This window comes from Sorghum bicolor, chromosome 5 (assembly GCF_000003195.3).
Source record: "Sorghum bicolor cultivar BTx623 chromosome 5, Sorghum_bicolor_NCBIv3, whole genome shotgun sequence".
NCBI lineage: Eukaryota > Viridiplantae > Streptophyta > Magnoliopsida > Poales > Poaceae > Sorghum > Sorghum bicolor.
Window position 1 is genome coordinate 69,855,215 of NC_012874.2, and position 19,368 is coordinate 69,874,582.

Genomic DNA, 19,368 nt, shown 5'->3' on the forward strand with positions numbered 1-19,368 from the left:
CTTGCTAGCTGCCTACGACCACCTGGACCTGGCTGCGACTGCGAACCAACTAGCTAGCAACACACAGCGACTGCAAACTAGATGACGATGGAATGGATGTCTGGAAGCATGTCGATCGAGCGTGCGTGGCTGGCTATATATAGGCCACACTGTTCACTGGACACTTCCTTGTTTCGGAGCCTCTCTCCATGCATGTTAACCCTTTGCTGTGCTGTAAAAGTATATTATATATATAGGTCCTACAAAATCTCATAAAAACCATTTTGTAGTCTATCTACTTAGCCTCACTATTTCTATAAAATGATCTAATTATAAATAGCATTAATATATTACCGTAATTGGACGCTCCAAAGGAGCCTTATATTAACCTGAATCTTCGCGATGTGCACGAGGAAAAAGGATGAAACATATAAATTCGAAGAGAGTATAAAGTTTGAATTTGCCAAGATCTTTGTGTTTCTCAATATATAGGATGTGTTTAGAATTCATCTTTCTGTTACAGCATGTCAGTTAATGTGGAAGCTTCAAAGGTGCCTTGATTATCATATATATATATCGCAAGGCAAGTATATACCAAGAATTAGATTCCAATTCAACCAAAAGGGGTTGTGCACTCATGCACGTATCGTACATGCTTTGTTGATATAAACAACGCAAGTCAAGTGTAGATTCCCAGAGAAAAAGGGATACTTTACTAAGCCAGAAGGGGACTGATGTGGTAGCTTGGAATTTATAGTTTGTCCCAATTTAGGATTCCTTTGGAATGTAGGACTTTCACAGGAATTCCATAGTTTCACAAAATTCAGTTCATTTTTCACAGGAAAACGTAGACACAGAGAAAAAAATCCCGTGTTTTGACAATTTTTTTATGATAATAGGAGGGGTTAACCCCTATATATTAATTAAAAAACAAAAGTGGTCTCAACCCCACAAGTTCAAGATAAAAAAAGGAAAGGAAAAAAAATCATAAGAGTTACACTAGGGACCCTAGCCATTGAACAATGGTCAAACCTGAAGCGGCTAACTTTTTGCAAGACGCCCATGATTATTAACAAGGATTTTGATTTACCAAATTAATAGAAACATGTTTGCATTTGTTAAAAGAACGTTTAGAATTTATATATCTTTTTGATACAGCCCATGTCAGTTAATGTGGAAGCTTCAAAAAGGATCCTCTTGATTATAATATCACAAGGCAACCAAGAATTAGATTCCAATTCAAACAAAAAAGGTTGTGCACATGCACGCTTTGCTGATTAAACAACGCAAGTCAAGTGTAGATTCCTAGGGTGCGTACACATGATTTTATATGGTTTGCTGATTAAACAGGCCGGGCAAGTCCCCTTTCAACATAGGTCGTTACTTTTAGTCATCAAATGAACTTGTTTGTTCGTCGATCCATTACTTACTTCCGTCCGGGTTCTGGTTATATATTGGTTCATCTCGTGAATAGGGGTGAAAATGGTTATTCAGTATTCATTTTGTCCGAATTCGTATTATGGTATATTTAAGCCTAAATATAGATATACATATTTGTATCTGTTTCTGGTATTGATGTTAAAATGAATAAATCCAAATATGTTTTTGTTGTTTCTCTCTATTCTAGATTCATATTAAAAAGAATCATGTCATATCTGACCGTATATATCCGCATCCGAGAAGATTATGCACATCATGGAACTGTTTAATAGTTAACTCAATTCTATGATAAATGATTAATGACTAAATTATATAAAATTTTGTATTAAATAATAGATATTAAGTTTATTTTAATATTGTCTTCATTACTAAGTAATGTTGGCCGATTCCGGAAATCATGGATCTAAACTAAGTTTGTTGCTAGCTTTATTTTTTTATTTATAGGATTCCTATGAAATATGATATATCAGTTAAATGTATGTAGATTATGAATACATGGACTTATGAAGTGTTCATATGACATAACAACACATCGTGCAAAGGTAGTGAAAGTATTTTTTTTATTTTTACATACTTAAATTGATTGTAAATTATTTAGCAAGCATAAATCTAGGTAAATTAGTAAATTAGTGAGATATGCAGGAATGGTGTTAAAAATTTTACCACAAATCAAGCATCACGTTAAATAGGCTACCATAAAATTTTTATAATAATTAGAGCAAGATAACTACACTTTCAATTTTACACTAAAAGCATAGGCAAGCATCTCCAGGAAGAAAATGTACTAAAATTTATGATATTTTTTGTTTACTGCATGAATCTACATATGTGGAGCTGAACAAAATTTGTTTTGTAATTTTTAAATTTTTCTACACATTTATCAAATTTCAGCTGATTTAAAAAACAAAAGAAAAGTAAACTAATAGGATAAACACTTTACATCTAGGCCTCTATACTTTTGTCATTCTCAACATATTGTGATCTGTATTGTCAATAATCAAATAATCAGAAGATTTTGCATTGGAAACCCTAAAAAAGTTTATATTCCTTTTTTCTCTTTCCAACGCTGACGGGCCGATTCGGAGCCAAGGCTGGCCGATTCCGAAACTTGGCAGACAGAAACAAGGTGGCAGATTGAAATTTTGTTTCTTTATAGATAAAGTATAGAATTGATATTGTTCGTCCAAGTCACATTAAAGAAAAAAAAATATACTTGATATTTGAAATATATCTGTTACATTTTTCACACCTACTGGTAAAGCTTAAACATCGACGTTACTAATTCAAACAAAAAGGTTGTGTACATGCTTTGCTGATTAAACAACGCAATGTGTAGATTCCTAGAGAATGAGAGGAAAAGGGCGCGCGCACATGCACGTCTTGATATGCTTTGCTGATTAAACAAGGGAAGCCCCTTTTCAAGATAGGTTACTTTTGGTCATCATATGAACTTGTTTGTTCGTCGATCCACAACCTCCATCTTGTGAATAGGGGTGGTGGGATGGAAGTTCAATTATTCATTTTGTCCAAATTTGTACCCAACAAAACTTAGATCTTTCTGATATGGATGCTAAAATGAATGTATCCAAATATGTTTCTTATTATTATTCTCTATCTGATTCTAGATTCGTAATAACAAGAAAATCATGTAATATCTGACTACATCCATTGGAAATTCTCTATCTATACACTCTTAATTTCTCGATTAATTGCATAATGACATTGTTCTTTCAAATCTATTGCCGAAAAGAAATATACTTAATATCTGAAATATATTAGTGTCCATTTCATTTTCATCCCTACTAGTAGACGTAGGAATAGGCAAAAAACATGAGGGGTGTTCTCCGTTATGCTTGACGTGGCTACTGTATAGCTGCGGCTCTAGCTCTCACCTTTAGTAGTCGAAGAGAATATAATGCAGCTATGGTTTTGCATCCATACATCTACAGTAATCTGAATATGCATCTACACATCTACTTAAAATCCATACAGGCATCTTGACGGCGTTCCTGATGCGGGGATTTTTTATTTATTTGTCACCCTTGAGTGTGCCAATCCTGTATAGATCAATGATATGTGGGATCATATGAGTCACTGATATGTGGACCAGGAATAGCAAATCTGCAAGAACTCATCAATAACGATGGCATGTAGTGGCAAATAACTAAAAAGCTCCTGATGCAGCCATGGTCGCACTTTGGAGGGATCAAAAGTGTTTGTGAAGCAAACATGACACCCCAGCTCGTAAAGTGCACGCTGCATGCAGGGGCGAAGCTAGCTATAAGCTAGTGGGTGCAAATGCACCACCCAAATTTTGGAAAAATTGTGGTTTTTTTCTAAAATTTCACCATATATACACCACGTATAGCACAAGTGTATGCACCCACAAGGCAAGTGCACCACCCTCCAATTTGCTCTAGCTTCGCCACTGGCTGCATGCAGAGCATGTCTGGACAACTTTGTTATTTTCTTGGACTGCCTGGGCCACTGGGCGTCAAAAACTAGAGGAAGTCCAACATCCTCTAGTTTTTATGAGGTTTCGAAATCTTCAAAAATAGTAATACTATATTGTAGAGTTCAAATGAATTTATGCTGGCAGGGATACTTTTACTAAGCCAGAAGTGGACTGACGATAGCGGCTAACTTTTTGGACGACGGACAGTCATTATTATTAACAGGGATTTGGATTTACCAAATTAAATATCAAGTTTTTTGTGGTTTTTTTAGAGAACGTTAATAATTCATCCTTTTGATAGCCCATGTCAGTTAATGTGAAAGCTTCAAAAGGAGCCTTGATTCTATTATGGCAAGCAAAGTATATATCACATCTTCAGGAGTTTACTAAAATAACTTCCTATCTCGATCTTTTTAACAAAAAGAGAAAAAAGTCTTCTCTAACAGTTTGCTAAAAGAGGCACTTAAAAATAAAAAGTTTTCAAATATCCTCCTTAATTCATAAGTTTGCAAAGTAGAGAAAACTCTCTATCTCTCTAGTAAAAGATATGATCTACTCTAGTGAACCAAAAAACAACAAATAGATATGAATTCTACTATAAATTTTAAATTTTAGAAAGCAATTATAGGTTATTGTTGGAGAAGAATAAAATTTAAAGTTGCTATTTCTTTTATTAAGATCTATTAGTTTAGTAAGTAAATTATACCAAATTTGTGGAGATGTTCTTAGATTCCAATTCAAACAAAAGGATTGTTGTGCACATGCACGCATCGTACATGTTTTGCTTATTAAACAACACGCACAAGTCATTCCCAGAGAAAAGGGGTGCACACATGCACGTTTTGATATGCTTTGCTGATTAAACAAGGGAAGTTGACGTCCGTGTGCGTTATCATTCTTGGCCAGCCTGCTCATCCATCCGTCTCGTACAGCCTGAGACCAACAACAATATATGCCAAACCTACTCAAGAAGGGATTGACACAGCCTGACCAAGACTCTTTGAGCTCAATTCCTCGTTGGGCCTAGAAAAAGCGCACAAGGCCTGTTATCCAGTACAAAACACTAGCAGGTCAAGGCCCATCTTGATAACAGTGGTGGCCTGAGACCCACCAGGCCGAGCATTTTATAAAAAAAGATTCAGGGTCCGTGGCTAATAAATAGTATAAGCAACTAGAAAGAAGCATGTGTATTGTTTGTCTTGTTACTTGCACCTTAGTAGTGTTTTGGGGAGTCATGATCCTAGACATATGAGAATCACAACTCACAGTAAAAGTGTATAACTTTTGCACAGTATAAAATTGATATATCAGTCGTGATCACGGTGATGAGGGGCCTTAGAACATTTATGGAATAGGTGATCACTAATGATTATGTTGTTTATGTTGTTCGTTATTCATTTTACCTGATCATGTCTTTACTCTGGGATATCAACAACTTGATGCTACTCACATGCAATCAAATCTGTGTCTTACCTATTTGAGCCTCATGAACCCCATGTTAAGTATGAGATATACTTATGCTTGTTTATTTTTATTACTTGGATAAAAATCCTGAATAGATACTAGATCGCTAGTCTGGAAGAGTGAGGCTCATAATCAACCAGTCAGTTGTCTCTAAGTCTTCACCTAAAGATTGGAGTTGTCCATCCACTGTTTGTTATCTAATTAATGTTATATCTTTTATGCTAAATACGTTATATATTAAGTATTTGTCTTTTGACATTATCTTTATTGTGGCTATATGTGAGGTGCGTATTTGATTTTGTTCTAATCGGGGGCTACAGATTGGGACATGGTGCTAACGACGACGCTGCTCCAACTACAATATATTATCTCACCGCATCGTGTTGTCGTCATTGTAGTTATTTTTTTTTAGAAAACCGGAAGGGTTTGTACCTCTACAGCATATTTATTGAAAAGAATCAAGATACAAAACAAAAGAAAACTGAGAACAAGGGAGGAGGGAGAGTTAAGACACGAAAAAAGAAATGAGAAAAAGCAAAGCTACCACCGAAAGGAACCAGGCTAACAGCCTAAAATTAGTGTGAAGCAGACAAGATCCAGCGCAATTGGTGTACGAGTAGTTCACATGCGCTCTGACTGCTTGTGCAAAAAGCCTCACATGCATGTGTACTGACCTTAGGAATACTAAATCTACTACAAGTTTATATAATTAACTAAAGTCGATGCCAATAATAATTAAGCAGGGAAAAGCTAGGATGTGGCGTCTTAGTTTACTGCTTTTTAGGAAGCAAAGTGCTCACTACTTTCAAAGTACCCCACTGGTTACTCCCCACTGCTCGGCTACTTACAAAGTATGCCGTTGCCTCTAGGAGGCTCCATGCTTGCTTCTTATACTGGCTCACATCGAATTGGTTCAAGTTTTTTCTAGTCTCCACTCTTAAATTTCGTGAGAGTCGAGAGCATCTGACTGTGGTTGCCGTGTACACTCCCATCTAATTACTCTCTTTCCTATATTTTGACTGCTTTCAAAATTTGAAACAAGAACATGCAGCTGTGTTTGCTTCTTTCTCTTGACTCTAGCACATGGGCTTTCTCGATTTTTTACGTTAATGAAATGGCCACATGGCAGCATGGTTTATTCATGTACACTTCGTACAAACAAAAATCAAAACGAGAAGCTGTTTTCATTTGGTTAACACTTATAGAGTGTTGGGTTAGAGGAATAACTGCATTCTAGATGAGGAGTGTTGTGTCATGAGTTTATTTCTCAAATTTAATAAAAAATACTCAAAGACATCATTTCTCATACGTGTGTACTAATTAACCATTGGTTTGTGAGCAATGAGGTGATGAGGTGAGGAATGAGAAGACGATGCACTAATTTATTTTCTAAAACCAAACCTGTACAAACAAAACCTGAATCCAATCCGTGGTCGGAAAACTTTCTTGGTTACACACTGCCGAGTACCGGTTTCACATGTGCTCGTCGAATCTCGACGTAAACAAATCACATGGGCAACCAACCTTATGCTAATCAATAAACAGCCAAATAGGCTGCTTTGAATTCTCTCAATACTCAAATACCATTGGTTCAGCAGACACTGCCTTTTAAGCTACGCTTTTCCGCACGTCTTAGGGCACTCCCAATACAGAAACTAACATAGTTTCTACGAACATTAATTGTACTTCTATCTAAGCATTTTACTAACCTGGTAGTATAGTTATTGAAGAGAGAGAGCAAAAATCAAAGAAACTAGGTCTAAGTTAGAAACTATGTCTACACGAGATCCAAGACATGAAGGGATGTGATTGGTAGAGAATGGAGAGAGAATGTATGTGATTGGATAAAAAATTGTTTCGTAGAAATTGGAACCATGGTTTCTATATATAGCATTGAGATTGCCTTTATTTCCCACTTGCAAGAGGCATTTTACCACAAGCTCTCTCTAGTTTCCATTTGCTCCTCCAGTGCTGCATCCTTTCGCCGTGCTCCTCACATGGTATGATGTCATCTCTGAAAAAAAAACTTTGTGGCCTCTACTTAGTTAAGAAGGTGGTCCTAGATGCTATAGAGTTTTTATTTGATGGCTGGATGTTTCTGATTAAATTGAGAATTTCTATTATTTATCTTTTTTCTTAGTGCAACTGGTGAGAGTTAACGTTTAATTAATCTATATATAATGGCTGAGGTAGGTGATTTCTTAGCTAGATAACAAAATAGATCCAATGGTCCTAGGTGACTATAGAGTTTTTATTTGATGACCGGATGTTTTTGATTAACGTGAGAATTTCTAACATTTATCTTTTCTCTTAGCGCATCTGGTGAGAGTTAGCGTGGAGCCTCCGTTGCGGCCTCCAATTAGTAATAGTAAGATAAGATACATTTAGGCCTTGTTTAGATGCTAAATTTTTTTGGATTTCGCTACTGTAGCACTTTCGTTTGTTTGTGGCAAATATTATCTAATTATAAACTAACTAGGATCAAAAGATTCGTCTCGCGATTTACAGACAAACTGTGTAATTAGTTTTTATTTTTGTCTATATTTAATGTTTCATGCATGTGCCGTAAAATTCGATGTGACGGGAAATCTTGAAAATTTTTTAGTTTTTGGGTGAACTAAACAAGGCTTTATTATGGGATAGAGAGTAGATACAGGCCTTGTTTAGTTCCAAAATATTTTGCAAAATGGACACTGTAACTCTTTCGTTTGTATTTGACAAATATTGTCCAATCATAGACTAACTAGGCTCAAAAGATTTGTCTCGTCAATTCCGACCAAACTGTGCAATTAGTTTTTATTTTTGTCTATATTTAGTACTTCATGCATTTGTCTAAAGATTCGATGTGACGGGGAATCTGAAAAATTTTGCAAAATTTTTTAGAACTAAACAAGACCACAATGTAACGCTGGACACATCCACGTTGCTGCCCCGTCGCTATTGCAGTCACAGTCGTCGGCCGCAGCTGAGTCAAGTCGTCGGCCCCCACTGCCCGGCTGCATCAGTGACAACTGAGAGGACAATAATGGACTTCTCTTGCTCTGGACTGTGGTGGTGGTACTAATAAGTGGAGAGAGGATGCTTCAATAGGAACTCCAGACTGCTCTGTGTTTTCCCTTTTCAGCCTTCGAATTCACGGTACGCTCATCTTTCTTCACTTGGGTGAGTTCAGTGGTTTCAGATTCGCTCATATTTCTTCTCTAATTTTTAGACCAAGACCGATTGGTCCTGATTTTATAGAAAGCAATTTCTTCTCTAATTTCATCACTGATTTGCACCGTTTCTGTGCGCCCATGACTCCATTCACAGGGGGGCCATTTTGTTCGGCGTGGAAGTTCATTTTAACACCGCCTGCAGCACTCTGCTCAGTCAAGGTATGTTCTTGCCTATGAAAAGCTTCATTGCCTCCACTTAATAATAAGTTGTTCTTATGTCCTCCTTTCTGCTGTGCGAAATCTCTTGCCTGGTAATGCAGAGAGAGACGGAGAGAGCAGAAGATTGATTCTGGACAGTGTAACCATTTCTGTAGGACAATTGAGTGAAGAGATCCTCCTGGTAGCAATACAATTTGCATTTAGTGGTAATTCTTCTTGTTAATTAATTACATGCTAAGCTGTTCTTGTCATAGGTGTTGATCAACAAAGTAGCCATTTATCCTGCTAAGCAGTTCGACTTGTCCCCACTCTTTGCAGGAGTTGCCGTGTGACCTGTTGCTGATCGAGTGATAGTCCTCAGTTGTCTATTTTCTGTACTGGTCTCTCCGGGCACCTGTGTTTAAGATCTTAAAAGTACTCACGGGTTGTGATCTGAAGAAACTGCTTGGGCAACATGATAACTGCAGGATCTTATTACCAGACTCTTTTCCTACTTGGTTAAGTATTTGTGCTTCTGATTTGCACGGTCTAATCCAGTGCAAAACTGAAAGGAGCTGGAGAAGGGCACTGGCCGCTGCACTGATAGTGATTAGTTACTCCATCAGAGCCAACACTTTTCACGAGCCTGATCTATATAAATATTTTCTGCAAGATTTCATTTCCCGCTTCAGAAATGATGCAAGTGGGAGGAGGAACAGAGAGCATGCTTTAGTAGGCACTGCTGTTTTGGTTTTCATTTTCCAACAGGTCATCTGGTTCTCTGCGTCCTTGTCAATTCGGTAAGCCCAACTTAATCATTTCGTCAATAAAGGTTTCGAGCATCTTCATATCTTTTCACTTAGATCACTCCTAGTTTGTGTAGTGTATGATGAAATCCATTTTTTCCATTCAGAGAAAAAAGTCGTACAGACATAGTGGTCTACATCTGCATCACTCTGCTGTCAGACAGAGTACCAGGTTCTGTCGTACATCTACATCCAGCAAAACTTGCATTGACACAAACTGCATCAACTTATAGTCAGTGCATGATCAGCTAAATAAATATATTCAGGTTTGTATCTTTTCTACTTCTAATGCATCAGATTCACTAATGATGATTCTTCTTGTTGTCTGCAAAACTATGTGTTCTATCTATTGATCCAATCAAGCTTTCATTCTCTCTACTTTTTGCAGAAGGTGCCAAAGTACAGTACGCTGGGAGTCTCTGTTATCTATTCTATATATACGTGTTGGAAGATACAGTTTGTAAGGTACGAGCTGTAGGCGTGCTTCTCGTTATTGTTTAGTTGCTTCCATGATGTTCTTTTGTTTCTAACAATTGTTTACTACTTGCGGAAGAAATGTAAACTAAGAATTGTTGCTTCCATGAGTTATATGCATGATGTTACTAGGTCGAAATTAGAACACCTTATAAGATAATTTTTCTCCTATAAGGAAAGTGGGAGTACCTCGGCTTTTAAAGAAAAAACAATAAAGTGGTATATGTTAAATTTAGTGAAGGTTATCCCATTTGGAGACCAAGTTAACACATTTTCTCATTCATTGCCAGCCTACAACTCTTTTTGTCCATCTCCCTAAACATCTTGGTCTGATGGCAACCATACTTGAATCTTTTGTTGGATCATGTGCCAAGAAATTGCAAGATATTGTTACAGAGGAGGCCATACTAATTTTAGGTGTCAAAGAAGAGCTTATAGAACTGCAGAGAAGAATGGAGCAAATACGATGGTTTGTTAATGATGCAGAGCAAAGGAGCATAAAAGAATCAGCTGTTAACATGTGGGTTGGTCAGCTAAGAGATGCTATGTATGACGCTGATGATATCATTGACTTAGCCAAATCCAAAGGAAGCAAGCTATTGGCAGATGATTCTTCATCATTTTCAGGCAGTTCAAGTACATGCAGTGGCCTTTCCCTTTCCTCTTGCTTTTCTAATATCAAGACACGTCATGAGGTTGCTGTTAAGATTAAGAACTTAAACAAAAGAATTGATAACATTTCAAAGGATAAAGTATTTACATCACTCACGAGTGCACAACCAACTGTAACAGTTTCAGTACCAAAACAGAGAAGTTCTAGCCTTGTTGAGCCAAACCTTGTTGGTAATGAGGTCTTACGTGCTTGCAGAAAAGTAGTAGATTTGGTGCTTGCACATAAGGAAGAAAGGTCTTATAAGCTTGCTATTGTTGGAACAGGAGGAGTTGGTAAGACAACACTAGCACAAAAAATATACAATGACCAAAAACTAGAAGGGAGTTTCAACAAACATGTATGGGTTTGTGTTTCCAATGATTGTTCTGAAATAGCTATTTTAAAGGAGATTCTTCGAAAAATTGATGTACAGTACATGCAAGATGAATCAACCGATGAGCTCCAAAGCAAGCTACAGTTGGCCATTAAGGATAAGAGTTTTTTTCTTGTGTTAGATGATGTGTGGCAGTCAGACACCTGGACAAATCTACTGAGGATTCCACTGCATGCTGCAGCCTCAGGAGTAGTTCTACTGACAACTCGATTTGACACTATTGCTGTAGAAACCGGAATGGACTATACACATCGAGTGGATTTAATGTCACTGGATGTAGGATGGGAGTTACTATGGAGGAGTATGGGCATCAAAGAAGAAAAAGAAGTACAAAATCTGCATGACTTAGGGATCGATATTGTTCGTAGATGTGGTGGTCTTCCTCTTGCAATTAAAGTTATTGCTAGAGTGCTAGCAAGCAAAGATCATAATGAGAAAGAGTGGAAGAAGATCTTAGAAAAAGATACTTGGTCCATGGCTAAACTTCCTAGTGAGATAACAAGTGCGTTATATCTGAGCTATGAGGAACTACCATACCATCTCAAGCAGTGTTTTGCCTACTGCGCTATGTTCCCTGAAGATGCAGTTCTTCTCCGTGATGATATTGTCAGAATGTGGGTCGCTGAAGGCTTTGTGGATGAACAAGGTGACCAATTATTGGAAGATATAGCACAAGACTACTATAATGAGTTGATCTATCGAAATCTCCTCCAACCAGAGAATACAGTGGCTGACTTTAGTCAATGCAGAATGCATGATCTATTAAGGCAGCTTGCTTTATATATATCTAAAGAAGAATGTTTTATTGGGGACATAGAGTCAGCAGGGGTCAATATTATGAGTAAATTCCGACGTATTTCAATTGTCACTAAGAATGACATGGTGGTCTTACCCAGAATGGATAAGGGTAAATGTAAAGTGAGAACATGGAAGACATCTTGTACAAACACTTTGAGAGTCGATGATACAATATTTGAAAGATTACCATGCATTCGAGTTTTGGATTTGACAGGTTCACATATACAACCTGTTCCACCTTGCATTGGACGTTTGATCCACCTACGGTTACTAGACCTTGATGGGACAGACATATCTTCTCTTCCAGAGTCCATCTGTTGTCTCATAAACCTTCAGATATTGAATTTGCAGATGTGTTATTCTTTGCATAGTCTTCCTTCAGGAATAACTCAGCTATGCAACTTAAGGAGACTTGGCCTAGGGAGCTCACCAATAAATGAGGTTCCAAAAGGTATTGGCAGATTAACTTCTCTCAACGATTTAGAAGGCTTTCCTGTTGGTGACGGCTCTTATAACAATTCTATAATGCAAGATGGATGGAATCTAGAAGAATTGGACACCCTTTGGCAGTTGAGAAGGATTTATATGATCAAACTGGAAAGAGCAGTTCCTCCTAGTAAAGATACATTGCTATCAAACAAAAAACATCTCAGAAAATTAATACTACATTGCACTGAACACACAGATGAGCCATATTCTGAAGGTTCTGTAATCAATATTGAGAAAACCTTTGATTTGCTAATCCCTGCACACAACCTGGAGGATCTCTATTTTTTGGATTTCTTTGGTCGGAGGTTTCCCATCTGGATAGGTACTGCTGCCCATTTGCCTTCACTGACGTATTTGATGCTCATAGATTGCAAATCCTGTGTGCATCTTCCACCAATCAGTCAGCTCCCCAACTTGAAATATCTGAGAATCAAAGGAGCCACTGCGGTCACCAAGATTGGACCCGAATTTGTTGGCTCTGGGGTGGGTAATGTTAGATCTACCGAGGCAGTAGCTTTCCCCAAGCTTGAAGCTTTGGTCATCGAGGATATGCCCAACTGGGAGGAGTGGTCTTTTGTTGCTGAAGAAGAACAAGAAGCAACAGCAGCTGGTCCGGAAGGAGCAGAGGATGAGACTGATGCAAATCAAAAAGGGGCCGTCCCACCTCCAGTGATGCAGCTGCTGCCACGATTGAAGAAGTTGGATCTTCTCCGCTGCCCCAAGCTGAGAGCTCTTCCACAGCAGCTTGGACAGCAGGTCACCAGCTTGAAAGTGCTCCACTTAAGACACGTGCACAGCCTTAAGGTGGTGGAGAACCTTTGTTTCCTCTCAGAGCGCCTTTTGATCAACGATTGTGAAGGCCTAGAGAGGGTCTCAAGTCTTCCTCATGTGAGAGACCTGCGAGTAGCTCGCTGTCCGAATTTAAGGCGTATCGAGGAGTTGGGTAGTTTAGAGCAGTTGTGGCTGGGCGTAGGTATGCAGGACCTCTCCTCACTGTGGATTCCCGGGCTCAAATACGAATGCCAAGACCTCGAAGTGTTCACATGGCCTAGGAACTAAGAAACATCCGGTCAGATGGGCAACACAGCCACAAGCCACAAGGTATGAACATACCAACTGGTTTGTCATTAATTTGGTTGTGCATCCCTGCTCCTTTTTTGTGTTGCCTCCTTAATGATCTTTTGTTTTTCTTCTGTATATTTGTCTTCTGAAGGAAGGAGGGGGGACTGCTCATCAAGGAGAAGAACATCTGCCTACCACAATGCTTTGTGTCTATTTATGCCTATATATACACATTCATATGATCTATGCCTGCACGAATTTCTATATATATACTAAAATAAAAGCAGCGGTATGCTACTTGAGTCCGTCGACTCTGTTATGAGAATTTATGTTTGGTTGCTTGACATTTGTCAATATGTAACGTGAAGAGCTTCATATATATGTTGCTGGCCTGTTTATATCAGAGTTAATCCCTGTTCTTTTTGGTTTGTCTTGGGATGCCCTGAGTCGTGCTCACTCATCATCGAGCCTCTGCTTCCTGCTTATGCTTGCAAGGGCAGTGCTGTGTTCATGCTATCTGCTACTCGCATCGGCTGGAACATGTTCAGTAGTGTTTCTCTCTCACAACAATCAGCGAACAGTACTTTCAACCATGGTTTATCAGCCAAGCTAATAGAGCAAAGTCATGGACTAGCGACCTGAATGCCTCCTCTGTTTCCTGCTTGGGCTTGCAAGAGCAGTGTTGTGTTCACGCTATATGCTACTCACAGCGGCTGGAACGTGTTCACCACGTTTGTGATTTTGTTATACTGTCATCAATGCCGTCCAGCCAGAGTCCGACCAACAAATCTGTTGACTTAAGAAGAGATTGACACTGTCTGATCAAGAGTCTTGATCGATTAAGCATTTAGCTTAGACATTTTGGAAAGGAAATATAAGACCGATTCTACTTCGAACTCAATTCCTCATTGGGCCTAGACAAGATTAGCAACGAGGCCCAGCTGGAAGACGCATTCTGTACCGAAGGATTAGGGATCCTTGGATATACATAAGCGACTACAAGCATCACTAAATCATTATTTTTGTTTTTTATTCTTATGTCGTCACTTGCAGGTTCATTGCCAAGTCATTATTGATAATTGATCCCCACAAACTTAACCAAGGAATAATCCACCATTGGTGCCCTGTCGTCACCACTGCAGCGACCGAGACCGCCATTGCTGCCTGTCCAAGTCTACAAGCCATTAGGGTCGGCACTGCGATTGCAGCCGAGGACAATAGTGCAGGCACCCATGGAGCTGACAAAGAAGGCCTGCTGCCAGCAGTGTTGTACGGAGCTGTGATCCGAGGAGATGTCAACCCGCGCGGCAGCTGAGCAGAGTCAAGTCGCACCGGCGGAGCAGAGCATGTGTTGCATCTGCAGCCACTCAGATGGCACATTTGCTGTGTCAGTGATGTTCCCGATAAGGTTCCAACGAGTTGTTGTTGCCAAATAAAATCTGCACTTCTGCAGTGTGAATATAAGGCAATTAGTGGACAGAGGAACACAGAGGATGCTTCAGTAGCGCTCTTTGCGTTCTCAGCCAGGGCTTCTCCTTCTGCATCCTTCCAATTCGAATTGGTACACTATTTTGCTTGTGTGAGTTCAATATTTTCCGATTTGTTCATCCTTCTTCTCTACTTTCATGACTGATTTAGTTATTGACACCGTTTATGTTGGTCCTAGCTGCTAGAAGTAAGAAACCCTGTTTTGTGTGGAAATTCACATTGACACCTTCAGCATAAGGGAGTATTTGGTTGGAGGTATTGAAGTTTAATAAGTACTATAGTTCTTTCGTTTTATTTGATAATTACTCTCTCCATCCTAAATTATAAGTCATTCTAAGAATCTTGGAGAGTCAAACCATTGGCACGATTTTCTAATTTTGTTACATGTTTATCTAGTCTGCTTATGATTATCGGTGCTCTGTTTCTTTTCTCCCTTTCAGGTCATCAAGCGTTGAGGACAGAAGTGACTCCAGCCTTGTGATAATGATCATATGGTGGTGAGGGAAATTATCCGTCAGGTGTCTACGCATGGACCTGGACCCCTGCATCAATCTGATTGGGTATGATGCCAGGGCGAACTACAGACCTATAGTATGTTTTGTAACAAGTATGAATCCTAGAAGAACAAACGTGTGTGCCCTAGCATGCTGATGTAGATATGGTGTGGCAGAACATTGCGTGAATGTTAGGAACTTAGGATGGGGATCAGGGGATGCAATGTCGGATGGACATGCTGCTAGTACTAGCGTGTGCTCTGTTTATTGAGCAAGGAGAACTGGAGGAAGCAATAACCTAGTTCAGATCCACTTTGCTCGCCGATTGGAAACCTTGCGGCCCTAACTTGTTAGATGAACTTTTGAAAGGCTTCATAGTGAACCCTGCCGACCTTCCTTGGTAGTGGGTTAAGAGGCTGATCACCTCGGGTGAAAGGGTAATTCATGACTCACAGTGAAAGTGTACACCTCTGCGTAGAGTTTAATAATCTGGTAGCACTAGTTTACTGCGGTTAGCATTTTTAATAAGTCTAAGTCTTAACACTATCTTGGCCATTAGTTATGCATAATCCCAAATTAAACCATGTGACAGGTTCAATAGTCATCACTATACTCATCATCATTTATAACATCATCATTAAGTGAACAACTATTCCATCAGTTTTTCGGGTCGCTCTTGATCGTGAGCACGACAGTTATAATAGATTTTAATATTCTGCTAAGTCTGTACATATTTACTTGAGACCCGTGATTTACCCTTTCGTCCGAGGTAGCTAGTTTATTTACTCTCTTTCTAGGGAGGTCGGCAAGGTTCACTATGAAACCTTTTGGAGGTTTCCCTAACAAGTCTGTGGCCACTAGGTTTTTGTGGCCTACGAACATAGAGCTCCCCTTTCTGAAGGCATATTCCACGTAGGCTATACACTTAAGAACTGTAACGTCCCGCCTCCACGAGGCCGGGCCCGCTTACATCTGGCAGCTTTTCTAGGCTATAGTCAGTCCCCACAGACCAACACTTCGTCTTTTCTGCACACTTTGTCCTCACTCGCGCGCACCCGGGAAGTACTTCCGGGTCGGTCACCCATTCCTAAATTGCTCTAGGCCAAGCACGCTTAACTTTAGAGTTCTTTCGAGATGGGCTTCCGGAAAAGAAGTTGCAACTTGTTGGTATGAGTCTCCTATTAATCCTATGAAGCCCTGGGCCGGGTGTTACAAGAACAGAAGTTGCACTACATCTGACCCGAATCACACCCTTTGGTGCCCTTTCGGGTAACCACTAGCAAGTTAAGAAAGGTCCTACTAAGCTAAAGCCAGAGCCATGTGGCACCCCCAGTTGTATTGTATGTCCCAGATTTTGCCAATAGATAAGTCCTTGGGAGGGACAAGAGCATCATGTACAGAAACCAATTCCTCTCTCGCCCAATCGTCTAGTTGCTAAGGCATATTTTACCATTCATTTCATACATTCATTAGTCATCATTAATATTGTTAAACTGAGCACTAGCCAGCTATCCATATGTATGTATATCCCATATGTAAACAAGGCATAAGATCTCAATGACTAGGATTTCCTTACTGTTAATCAGTTTAGACACATGCAAGTGACTAAGTAATTAACAAGATTATAAATGGGATAAGAAATTCTCATGCTATAGTTGCCTTGTTGAAAGTTTCCATGCTGGTCCTGCTCATCAAAGTAGTACTGCTAGTCGCCCACGAATGGCTCACCGTGTGGACTCATGTCAACTAAACAACAACACACATCCACGAACAATCATGCATGGCAAACGAAGCTATTATTAGAACAGTACACCAACAGAAATATGTTCAAAAGCTTGTAGAGTTGCTCTACACGTGACTACGAACACATCAACATGAAAATCACCGAAACGATCTAAAACGCAAAAATTATGCATTAAACGAGATTTCCTATAGCATTTAACTAGGTTTAAAAGGTTAAACTTAACTATATTTTTATTTGTGTAAAACCTAATTAACAATTACACAAACATGTAGATTACTAAATGTTGAACCTAACGCAACTTGAATGGGTCGATTCAGAGCCAAAATGAGCATTTACTAAGCAAAACAATGAACTAGCAAAGTTGTAAATAATGTAAACTAATTTTGTAATAAAAATAAATCAAAAATCCTATTTTTAAAATTGGCTGACGACCGCGGGTTTGATTCCAAAGAAACTGAGGCTCTCTTTAGCAAAATGGCAAGGTGAAGGGTTACAGGGCGATCTGGACCGTTGGATCTAAAATGGAGGGTCGAGATTAGATCGAGGGAGAGGAGAGAGGAGATGGCCGGCTAGAATAGTGCTCCGGCGGTGGCTAGAGCTTGCCGGAGCTCACGGAATAGGGCCCACGGGCCTCGGTTTACCACGCTGAGGGCACAGGGGTGGTTTGTAGAGGACAGCGAGTCCGCCCAGGCCCTTTGCGTAGCGGGGGATGACCCTAGCGGCTTCGATTTGATACAATAAGGGCATAGGAAAGTAGAGGCGAGGGGAACACAACGAGCTCACAATGGGGGGAAAACAAGGATGATGATGACCAGAACAACGTTTGGTGAGGGACGGCGTCATGAGCTCGGTGGAGCTAGGGTTTTGGCGACTGCGAGCTCAGCTCTAGGTGATGGCGACTTGTGCTAGGGTAGCAGGGCAAGGCGGCGGCACCCGGGCTCCCATTTATAGAGGCGCAGGGGCATGCGACGCCGTGAAGGTTGGGAAGGACGGCGGCCGGATGAGGATGGAGTCCTCCTGATTTGATCGGGAGGTAGAAGATAGTGCCAATATGTGGGCCCCACATGGCAGCGGGATAGAGCGAAGGAAGGTAGTGTCGTTGCTATGCGTTTGGGCCGAGGCGGTAGCGAGGTGGGCTGGCCCAGAGGATAAAGTGTGCATGGCCTGCACGAGGGAGGGAAGGGTAGCAGGCCGCCATGGGCCAGCAGGCCAAAATGGAAGGAGAGAGGAAGGAAATTCCTTTGCCCTTTTTATTTTTTGGAGTGATTTTCCAAAACCATTTTCAAATAGTCTTGAAAAGATTTCAGTTTTGGGTCAAAACCAATCACCACAAAAATAAAGTGCAACAACTTCAATGCATCATAAATTATCTAACCTTATATTTGGTTTTAAAATTCCCAAAAATTATTAGTTTTTCCTATATTCAATGCTCACAAAAATACATAACAAATTAATTTCACCTATTCTGAAATGGTGCAAAATTTTGGGTGCTACAAACACCTTTTAATTTGTATATGAATTTCACCACAATCATCTAAAAAGATTTTAAATATCTCTTAAATCTACAGTAAATACTAATTTAACCCACGACGAAAAAATAGATAACTATCCGTAAAGTATGATACATATATTTTTCTAAACTACACACTCCTATTATTAAGTAAAAGTAAGCATAAGCGATGTTCCACCATATAGACAAAGTAAAATTATTCATTAGTATAAATACTTATTTTAAGATCTCATCTAGTTAACTTTACAAACCATTGACATATCACTTTAAGGAATATTAATACTATCGGAAAATAAATTTCATATGTTGTTCTATAAAATATTACTACTACACTTATAATCCCATGATATTACAAATTCAATATATTGGGTGTCACAATGCAAGTTGAAATGACTAGCATTGCTACACCATCCTAGATCTCCCTTCGAGCTCTATGGTTAAGCAACATGGTGTATGTTTTAAATGATTGTTTATTCTATTATACTAGTTAAGACTGTACCTACTTTACCTAATGTAAGGATAAAAAAGTCTGTAGCAATCAGTTTAGGATAAATTTGAAAATTAAAATTTGTATTCATTTTCATTGTGTCATAAGACGTGGCCAATAAGAGCCATGTAGTTTACACTGAGATTTCAACTAAATGCATATTGAAAATACAAGTGTGTCACAGCTGGATCGAACCATCTATATTGTGCCAATTGTGTCTGTAAATCAATAATGAGAAAACAAATGCAGTCTAATATAAGTATTTTTTTATTAGTCTAA

The 19,368-nt window shown here is 39.3% G+C and overlaps 1 protein-coding gene across 3 annotated transcripts; it reads left to right on the forward strand.

The window, feature by feature from the left end:
* Nucleotides 8,317-13,769, forward strand: LOC110435624 (putative disease resistance protein RGA4). Of its 3 annotated transcripts, XM_021461370.1 has the most exons (9): nt 8,317-8,476; nt 8,648-8,712; nt 8,814-8,918; nt 9,031-9,491; nt 9,605-9,763; nt 9,886-9,962; nt 10,262-13,171; nt 13,419-13,423; nt 13,518-13,769. In XM_021461370.1, exons 7-9 carry the CDS (start codon nt 10,304-10,306, stop codon nt 13,606-13,608), a joined length of 2,964 nt encoding a protein of 987 aa, XP_021317045.1. In that variant the 5' UTR covers nt 8,317-8,476; nt 8,648-8,712; nt 8,814-8,918; nt 9,031-9,491; nt 9,605-9,763; nt 9,886-9,962; nt 10,262-10,303; the 3' UTR covers nt 13,609-13,769. The 3 variants fall into 3 exon arrangements, with proteins under 3 accessions (XP_021317045.1, XP_021317043.1, XP_021317044.1); XM_021461368.1 differs by lacking the exon at nt 13,419-13,423 and having other exon boundaries at nt 10,262-13,405; XM_021461369.1 differs by lacking the exon at nt 13,419-13,423 and having other exon boundaries at nt 8,340-8,500; nt 10,262-13,405.

Bases quoted from the DNA above. Each gene is read 5' to 3' on its own strand.
- LOC110435624 (XM_021461368.1), top strand. From the start codon at position 10,304: ATGGCAACCATACTTGAATCTTTTGTTGGATCATGTGCCAAGAAATTG.